At 34.5% G+C, this 10317-nt stretch overlaps 1 protein-coding gene across 2 annotated transcripts; it reads left to right on the top strand.

Moving 5' to 3' along the window:
- The first annotated feature begins 1677 nt into the window (after nt 1–1677).
- Nucleotides 1678–9271, top strand: LOC128025603 (regulator of G-protein signaling 18-like). Of its 2 annotated transcripts, XM_052612104.1 has the most exons (6): nt 1678–1890; nt 2032–2123; nt 2998–3096; nt 3255–3316; nt 4199–4365; nt 8760–9271. In XM_052612104.1, the coding sequence occupies exons 2-6, from the start codon at nt 2071–2073 to the stop codon at nt 9003–9005; spliced, it is 627 nt and encodes a 208-aa protein (XP_052468064.1). In that variant the 5' UTR covers nt 1678–1890; nt 2032–2070; the 3' UTR covers nt 9006–9271. The 2 variants fall into 2 exon arrangements, with proteins under 2 accessions (XP_052468064.1, XP_052468055.1); XM_052612095.1 differs by lacking the exon at nt 1678–1890 and having other exon boundaries at nt 1953–2123.
- The last annotated feature ends 1046 nt before the right edge of the window (nt 9272–10317 follow it).

Raw genomic sequence — 10317 nt, 5'->3', positions numbered from 1 at the left:
AAGGTGTCACTTGTCATTCACAGCTTAAAACGAATTGTTTCTCAGTTCCTCATGAAAAGCTGTTAAATGGTAATGGATGCTCTTAGTATCTAAAACGGGAAGATCGGACTGGGTCAAAAGCAGTGTACTGTTTAATATTTGACATAAAAGAGAAACATTTGCATAGCGTATGATTTATTTATTTATTTTTCATGATAAAAAATTGAGATTGAATCAGGTTATAAAAAAAATAGTTTAGATTGCAATAATTAAAAATTGTGTTTTCTATAAAGCCATATATTTTTTTAAATGGAAGGTCAAAATATTATTATATTTAAATATATATGTTAATATAGATGTTAGAATATATTTTTAAATAAATAAAAAAAATATCTTTCCCCCTATATTTTTGTCCATTTTTAATATATTTTCAATGTAAATGTATTTTTAGAGTCCCAAATGTAAAAAAAAAATAATTATATATAAAAATATTGGTTGACATTTTAAGGATTAAATAAATATTTATTTTCTCGCTCTTTGAAGAACATTTTATAATACACAGGCATAACTATTGGCATTTAATTTATTGGTTTAGTGCTTTTATCCTGCATTTAAACAAAATATTTTTCAATTTTAAAACATATTTGTAAGCTGTTCTATTTCAGAAATGTTATATTTGAATATTCTTGATGTTTATTTCGATGAATGAGCTGGCCTGGCCAAGAACTAACTGATGGCAGAAACTGTTCCATTTGTCAGCAAGTAAAGAGTGCTTAATTCATCAAATGTGTGAATGGTTGATGTCTGAGTATGCAAATTGAAGAGTTGTACTAACCGCTGCCCAAATCCTTTAAATGATGCACTTGAGATCATGCTCTCAAAAAGACACTCTGAGGATTGTGTGTTTTTTTCTGTGAGCCTCTACGGCTGTTGATTAAATGAAGATGTCACCCTTGTCTTTGTCTGAGGACATTTCTATTCCCTCCTGTCATTTATTGTGCCGAAACAAATTTGTCCATCATTATAATGTCTCTGCAGAGGCAACAGCCACAGTAGGTAAATAGTGTGCATCTTTCTCGACCCTTTTTTTGGTATAGGATTAGTTTCAGCTTGTTCTGAAGTCTTCAGAAGACCTCTCGAAAATCTTGAAAATTTATTTATAAACTAATTAAAATGGAAACAGACTTACATAATTGTTCTATGATGTTTTTGTTGTTGTTTTTTTTTTTGTTTTTTTATGGGTTGTAATTAAAAAATGACCAAAAAACTGAAAATGTATTATATTATATCATATCATATATTATATCATATAATATACAGTAATATTTATTTTGTTTTTAAAAATTAAAAAGTTTTTTTTTTAAGTCACAGAGAAGACCTTGCAGACCTTCATTATTTATTTATAAAAAAATATCTATTTATTACTATAAAAATATATATATATATGTCATGTGCGGGACTCCGTAGTTTTTCTGGGTTATGCAATGTTAAAGTATTCATTAAAAATCATATTTGATATGATCAAGACTTCATAATTACACCACATGGCATTTTAGTAATTAAAAAATAGTAATAATAATAATAACAAAAGAATGGTTGAACAATACAGTGTTTTAGTAAGTTTCAACTGCTGACTAGTTGAAAAACCTAACATAGTCCTCACAGGGTCTTCAGACCTCCCTCTGAGTACTTCAGAAACCTCTGGCCACATGCTGACAACCCACCATCCTGTTGTCGCTTAGAAGGAAGTAGGACGTTAAGTAAAACTTGACTTAAGCATATTGCCTGAAAATAAATGTAAAAACATGTAAACGTTGCCAGAAGATGGATGTCCTACAGCAAGAAAACCCAGGCAGTAAAATATTACAGTAAACGGCGGGTAGTTTCCCTGACAGGAAGTCATCTTAACAGGTATGGGAAATGATCTCTTAACACACAAATATGAGCTTCAGTATTTAATAGTTTGCATTAGACTAAGAACCTGCTGTGTTTGGTGTGTGAGTGTCAACAATAGGGAAGAGCATGAAGATTTTTGTGTTTCTGTTTCCTCAGTTTAACTTCTCTGCCCCCAAGGAGGAAGCATATTTCAAAATGCTCAGTGAGGACGAGCTGCTCGCATGCAGAATGAAAGACACCCACTTGAGGTACAGTTTTATCACTTTTCTCATATTATCACTCAAAGCATTGGTTGGGGGAGGGAGATGTTGTCTTGTGCATTCACCCTCTGGAGTTTGTGGACATTCTTTTAGCAAGTGCACTGAAATTAAGTTTGGATAGTTTTCTCTTCATTGTTTAAGACTTCCTTTATTTCTTGAGCTCATTGTTGTGACCAAACACGAAGAAGTTTGGGATATAGTAAAGCAACCTTTTATTCGCTTCATTGAACAGAAGCCTAGAGAATAAATCGTCCTACACAAGAGAACGTAGAGAACACCTGCTGATGTGTCTGCTTCACATGTTAGACTTATGCACCTTCTTTCATGAAAATACCTTATATCAAGAACAATTGTGATCGTATCTCAGTGGTGAACCAGAGATATGTCTGAAACCTTCTTTGTTAAGATGAAAACATGATATAGTGAGAACCAAAAGTAAAGTTATTGCTGTAAATAGAAATGCATGTAAAACATTGAGAGTTTAATATAAAAGCAGAATATATTTTGTATTTGTTGTGTGTTTCACCATAACTACCATGTTGTTATTTATAGCTGTTGTTGATCAGCCTGACTTTTGTGCTTCAGTACCTATAGCTAGCACTGTGGTAACACTTCCCCTTATAGCTGTCACGAATCTTTGGCTTGGTGCCTGGTGGGAGTAATACATGCAGTTTATGATTGCATATGTATAAGTTTATGCACAATGCAATATGATGCCATAGATAGATAGATAGATAGATAGATAGATAGATAGATAGATAGATAGATAGATAGATAGATAGATAGATAGATAGATAGATAGATAGATAGATAGATACTGACTGACTGACTAATTGATTGATTTTGCTTTATCTCTTTGCAGGAATAAGGATAAAAAAGGTAGACTCAGTCTTCTTCTGGCAAAGTCTGGATCGCATGAAAATGTCAGTCCTGAAAAGAAGCCACCAGCTAAAACTAAACAGTAAGTCTTTAGCATGTATACACATCGATTCACAATGTAATTTAATTAATACAATGTGGGGTATTCATTTAACTGCAGTATTGTCAAAGTGTTGCCGATTATTCATGAAGCACCTTTCCAACTCTTAAAGTATTTACTGATGAATGTGATTTGAACAGCATTGCACCAGACGTGGCTCTGAGATGGCGTGATTCTTTTGAGGAGCTGCTGAGTCACTCAGGTATGATCTCTTTGTCTTAGCAGTGTACCGTAGTTAACATACTGAATGCTTCTCATTGAGCTGAAGTAGAAGCGTGCATCTCATCATGACCACAGGATCAGAAACCTGCTTGTGACTACACAGGGCTCTGAACTTTCTGGTTTGCATGTCATTCTATCCAATGAATAGTTTGATTCAAAACACACACGCACACACATGCACGCACGCACACTATTTGATTTGTGCCACCTGGAATGTCTACAAGCATACTTGTATAGATCAGATAATAATAAATATAGCCACAAACAGCTACTGTATTATGTGCCCTCCAACAGGACATTATAAAGATGTGCACCTTTGGTCATATATTGCAGATGATGAATTGAAGATAATTAGTTCAAATTTCCTACATTAGTTACATTAGTTAACTTACATCAACAAAGATTAATTAAAACTGTAACTCTTTAGCCAGTATGTTGCAAATATAACAACTGTAGGATGAATCTGAAGAAGGAAGATATAGTGAGGCAGAAATTCTGTTATTGAAATCTGTATAATTCAAGTAACTGAACAAAGAAATTAACCACTTCAGGCTATTCAGTTTAAAAGCTTTGAGTAGAAATGTGTAACCTTGCTCTGTTGGTCTGTATGGTTTAGATGGATTGAGCTTAAGATCCAAATATTGCCATAGGAATGTTTAGTATGAAAATGTTCAGATGTTTTTACCATACAACTGCAATAGTCTATTGCATAGATATTCCAATGCAAAAAAAAAAAAAAAAAATGTGGAACAACATGAAGAAGAATACTGACAGATACTTGCACAAATTATTTTGTCCAGTTGAATTTACTCACCTGTAACTCATGCATTTAGCAAATAATCATCAAATAATTTTGTTTCAGATGGGGTAGAAGTTTTCACACAGTTTCTACGCACTCAGTTCAGTGAGGAGAACATTGAGTTTTGGTTAGCCTGTGAAGACTTTAAGACCACTGAGTCTGCAACCAAACTGCAGTCTAAAGCCAAACAGATACATGCCATTTTCATCGACAAGGAAGCCCCCAAAGAGGTATGTGCACATTTGCATTTTGAACATAACGACAGGGTGGAAACGTTTTTTTTCCATGACTTTACTGTAAAACATTAACAATTTACCATTATTGGGGGCCAAGCACCAAAGGTGTGTAGGCACATATTGTAACCATTGGCGTTCTTGTTCTTCTTCTTCTTACGTTTCTTCTTCCGCTGTTGAGTCTATGGCAAGCCATAGAACCACTTGCGTGAAAGTTATGAAAGTTATGTTAGTGGCAAACTAATAGAGGACAGTGAGAAAAGTCACCATAGCAAATTTGGAGTCTCTAACTCAAACTCTCTAAACTCTCTTCAAACTCTTTAGTTTCACTTAACTTTATGCTAATATCTTTTGAACCATAAGGCACAGAAGGAAAATTCTGTCGAGTTGAATGAACTTCAAAATTCAAAAATTGCAAGGCGTAGATTTTTTTCTAATTTTAAATGTTTGAAAAACCTACTTTTCCGAACTAGTCCTAGGCGCTTTGTCTAATTCTCAACGAAATTGTCTCAGATCATCTTCAGACCATGCTGGCAAAAAATTGTGGAATTCAAGTTAATTCGTCAAACCGTTCTTGAATAACGCATAAACGAATTCGATGAATAGCACGGAGAAATGGATGTGAGGCTATATCACCGAAACGGTTTGGTGTATTGAGACCAAACTTGGTGTGTGTTATTACAAGCATGACCTGAGGCTACTTACAGTTTTTCAGCACAGTGCCACCTAGTGGTCAGAAGATATGAAAAATGGTGGATACCAAAAACCAGTGGTCTCTTTAGATTCAGTGTAGCATATAGAGTCGAACCAAAACCAGTTTTTGCATATTGCCCATTTTGGGCATCTGCCATTTAGAATTTTGTAGCAAAATGCTATATTTTATGAATGCATTGATGTATTGTCAAGAAACTTGATATGGGTCATCAGCATGATTACCAACGAGCACCGTTACTCCGATCTACACGAACCCACCAAATTTGCTAAATGTTGATAGAAAGTGGCAAGTAAATGCAAATAAAGTTGGCAATCAGTCATTTTTTTCTGTTCTCATATATAAAACGGTCAATAACAGCAAAACAAAATTATATATTTTCACCAAATTTGACACACATATATGGGCACACTGTAAGGACACATAAAAAATGGTGGGACTGTAGGGTATTGAAATTGCCATTGACTACAATAGATTATTATGATATAAAATCCTATATTTTATGAATGCATTGGTGTTCCATTACAAAACTTTGTATGTACCGTCGAGACCATGACCTGAAAGTACTCAAAACAGTTTTCAGACAGTGCCACCTTGTGGTCAAAAGTTATAATTACATTTCAAATAAATGTTAATAGACAAAACCGTTTTCGCATACCACAGCAACGAATCTTGAGGAATGATGCCAAAATTTCACTTGAGGCTGTATCTCTGCAATGCTTTGGCACATTAACACCAAATTTTGTGTGTGTGTCATTGCCAAATCACACAGAACTCACCAAAACGATTTGATTACAGTGCCACCTCTTGGTCAAAAGTGATAAGACATTTAATCATATTACTATGTATTTCATGTATTTTATGTATTTCAATTGCAGTCATCCTAAAATTGCTTTTATTACTCGTTGTTGGATTTAGTCTGACACTCCATGCCATCCTTAGCTCCAAAATTTGCTTCTGGACTGCTTGACACCGTAAAGCAGATTTCCTCAATTCATGTTTGAAGCCTTGTTGGTCAAATTCTTCAAGGTATTTCTGGAGAACCATGTGTAACGCCAATAATTCAATATGTGACTGAAGGTTTTTGGTGATCTTAAAAACAAAAAACAAAACAAAAAACAAGTGAAATGACATAAAATGACATTATTCTAAATGACGTTATCCATAATGTTATTCCAGAATTATTGCGTTTTTGCCTATATTTTCTTTAGCTAGAATGTTGCAAAAATAACAACAGTAGGGTGAATTTGAACAAGGAAGATCTAGTCAGGCAGAAATCTGTTACTGAAATCTGCACAATTCAAGGAACTGAACAAGGAAATTAGCCATTTAGGCTATTCAGTTCCAAAGCTTTAAGCAAAAACGTGCAACTTTAGGCCGTTGTAATACACTACAAGTAATGTGAGTTACAGAATCAGATTACTTTTTTTCAAGCAACACATTACTTTTACATTTACAAGAAAATATCTGAGGTATTTGTTATTAAAAATAAAAAAGCAAAAAAAGTAAAACTAACACCTTCCATAAAAAAAGTTACAACTTAACAGAATTAGTTCCCTTTTTTATGTTGCAATGCAATATTATAATGCATTATGTTTAAAAGTAACTTTCCCCAACACAGGTTCCATGTTTTCAGAATTTTAATTTTTAAGAGATTTTACGCCACTACGACCTGTTAATCATCCCCCACAACAAATAAACACATGCTATTTCGGAAAGCACCTTGTTGCTGGTGAGGAATGATGCTACGTTGCTGTTAGCAAAGCTGCACTTTGGTTAACCTCAGTGGGAGTCACATTAAAAGCTAACATGGCTCTGTTAAATGATGTCTGTGGTGGTGCAGAGCTGCATCGCCATCAGAGACCTGCCATTGTGTTTGTGCAGAGGCCATTGTCGGCCCCCGGCCACATGACTGGGGGCAGATATGTGACCGTGTGGTTTTCCTGCTTTTGGCTGCAAACTCCCCCTCAGCCACCCACACAGCTGAGAAAATAGACTGTGAAAAACTGAGAAGTGAAAATGAGGCAGCGGGACCACTCACTCTAGTCTGACCAAAGTAAGAACAAATAAACAACTAAGAATGGAAGGTAGCACCGCTCAAAGTCAACTTTATCTTATCAGTGCTGGTAAAGGAAAACTTTAAAATTGTAAAACTTGTTTAATCATAAACGAGGAGCAGTGCCTGCATAAAACTACAGACAGACACATGTGTTACTCTGCTGTAATACTTTTGGAGAAATGCTTTTTAAGCATCAACTGTGGCCTGGACAGAGGGAGATTGAGTCAGAGCAAGTGCTGTGGACAGAAAAGATGTGTGTAAATAACAAATAAAACTTTTTTTAAAACCTAATTTCATGAAAATGTTTGATCGTTTTTTATTTAATTTTATTATATAGTTTATTTGCCAAATGATACTTACAACACAACAGTGTGAGTGAAAAGTGTAAATTAAAAATCTACACACATTTCAGAATGTCTCTGTATTTGGTTTTTCCAGTATATAGGTGAATTGCATGAAACTCCTTTGTTTGTGCAGAACTATTAATTTATTCATAATTATTAAAATGCAATTCATGCATACAGAGACTTAAGGGTTATGGAGTCAGAAATGTTACTGTACTGATAAAATGACAGAAAAAAATCTTCATTAATTAATTCATTTTATATATATATATATATATATATATATATATATATATATATATATATATATATATTATGGTGGCCGAGACAGCTCAACACACTGCAACTTTAGAAAACACATGCAAATTGAAAAAACATCAGCAAGTGAAGAAAACATCTTCATCTGTTTGACAACACAAGTGTTGCAAATCATCACAACACATGCATATAATGAAACGCGCTGCAAATACTTCACAACACAAGAAACGCTGCAAATCCTCACAGCACATACACATTAAGAAACAATTAATGGAGCCTTGCACATTTATTTTCCTTAACCTTGAAATTATATTTTAATTATAGTTGAGAATATAAAAGTTAGCCATCTTAAGTAACGTTTTACATTTAATCATGTAATTATTCAGCCTATTTAGGCTAATAATATCCAAAAGATAAAGGAATCATGGTGTTGTTCACCAACAACTCCACTGACAAGTAGCCACTGTACGATAAACAAATCCAATTCGGGTCCGACACTTTTTGAGGTCTCCTTGAAACATTTCCATTGTGGTCAAAGCTATTTGCAGCGCATTTGTTAATTGCATGTGTTGTGAGGATTTTCAGCGCATTTCGTTATATGAAGGTGTTGTGATGATTTGCAACACTTGTGTTGTCAAAATGATGAAGAGGTTTTCTTCATTTGCAGATTTTTTTTTTCAATTTGCATGTGTTTTGCAAGTTGCAGCATGCTGAGCTGTCTCGGCCACTGTAATATATATATATATATATATATATATATATATATATATATATATATATATATATATATATAATTGTACTTTTAATATTACTACTAAGAATCTCCTGCTCATAAGATTTTTTCTAAAGCAGAAGAAAACATAGATCAGCGATATGGCGAAATCCTAGTTGGCCCACAAAAATTATCTTACGACATTTTTATCTTGCATAACTTCATGTACCTTGTATTTCATCATAGTGTTCGAAAACTGAATTTTTTGACATCCTCATGTTTTACGTTTTGCTCCTTTCCCATCAGATCAACATCGACCACTCAACCAAGGCCACTATTGAGAAGAACATCCTGAAGCCCACTACGTCCTGCTTTGATGTAGCACAAAGTAAAATCTACAGCTTAATGAAAAGAGACTGCTACCCACGATTCCTCACCTCCGATATCTACTTGACCCTGACCAAGAAGGCAGGCCCACCCACTATGATCAGGAGAAGGTCCCGCTCCTTTGTTTTTAATGAACGTCCTGAAGGCACAGCGGACTGGTTGTAGATGTGTGATGCTAGGTTGTGTTGTTATTGTATATTGTCAATAGCACTTGATCGTGTGACACCTCTTAGCTATTTATTAACAATAGATCCTGTGGGCTGGTATTTAAATACTAATAATTCTGTTATGATTGTCAAATGCTCGGTTATGCTTGAAGGATTTCATGCCAAGCTTAATTTAATCTACATGTTTAGAATGCCTAAACATTGTAAATAACTGTTTAAGGATTGTCTGTATAATAAATTGTACATAAATGTATTTTAATTTGGCCTACAGCTAATTGTAACAACGGGCACTGTCGCATCACTCTCAAAGACAGAGTAAAAAAGAGAGCAAAAAAAAAACTTGAAAGAACTTTGAAGAATTGAAAAATAAAACCACATGTCTGAGGAAAAATTTGGATGGGACTTAAAAAAATCCATGTTTATGAAGGAGTTTTGATAGTGTTGCCAGACTTTTGGTTATCAGTTTAAAGTCTGGTCCAACAGAGCACTACACTGATCAGGTATTTTTAGGCTGACACCCTGGTTCCCTCCATAAAAACCCAGTAAAAATGTTTCCATTGGCTTTTGGGTTATTGCAGAAGAGAAGCTCTGTGACCAACAAAAGTTAAAGATTCTTATTAATTTTCTTCATAATGATAATCTTCACAAATTAACACAACTTTAAAGGGGTCCTATTATGGATTTTACAAATTCTTGATTTAGGTTTTGGGGTGTACTAGAATACCTCTTCATGCTTGATTGCTCCAAAATATTATGTTTCACATATTTTACATTACATTGTGTCTCAAACACCCTGTTTAGTTCCTGTTTCGATGAAACCCCTCCTTCCGAAATACGTGCTCTGATTGGTTAGTTAGTCCAGTGCGTTGTGATTGGTGAACCATTTAGAGTGTGCTCTGAAAATGACACAGCCTTTACCATAACTGCAAGTTTCATCTGCTCAGCTGTAAATATTGATGAGGGTGTCAATTTTGCCACACTGCTATCCTCCATAAAATGTGCAGCACACTGATAAACGACGGGGTTGTAATGTTCAGGAACAATACGCCTTATGTAGACCAACAAAAGGGGTTTTGGGATCAGGGTTGACATAAAGTTGCAAACTAAAGTTGTGGACCAATTTAATGAATTTTGAAGCCTACGATCACAAAAATCTTAAAATGAACTCCACCACAGTTGCATGACTTCCTTTTTTTTTTTTTTTTTTTTTTTTTTGCTAGAGCTTCATTATAAACACAATGAGGCTATGAAAGCGAGTAGTAAGTACGTAGATGTGTTTTCCTGTTTTGCATAATGAATTCTGATGTCCC

The sequence above is a fragment of the Carassius gibelio genome, chromosome A2 (genome assembly GCF_023724105.1).
Source record: "Carassius gibelio isolate Cgi1373 ecotype wild population from Czech Republic chromosome A2, carGib1.2-hapl.c, whole genome shotgun sequence".
Classification (NCBI taxonomy): domain Eukaryota; kingdom Metazoa; phylum Chordata; class Actinopteri; order Cypriniformes; family Cyprinidae; genus Carassius; species Carassius gibelio.
The sequence above is the reverse complement of the archived record's forward strand: the minus strand, read 5'-3'. Positions and strand labels throughout refer to the sequence as shown.

Excerpts from the sequence above, each read along its gene's own strand:
- LOC128025603 (XM_052612095.1), top strand. The coding sequence starts at position 2,002 with ATGAAGATTTTTGTGTTTCTGTTTCCTCAGTTTAACTTCTCTGCCCCC. Across the intron at positions 3,097-3,254 it reads CCACCAGCTAAAACTAAACA|CATTGCACCAGACGTGGCTC; the intron begins GTAAGTCTTTAG and ends TGATTTGAACAG. Across the intron at positions 3,317-4,198 it reads GGAGCTGCTGAGTCACTCAG|ATGGGGTAGAAGTTTTCACA; the intron begins GTATGATCTCTT and ends ATTTTGTTTCAG.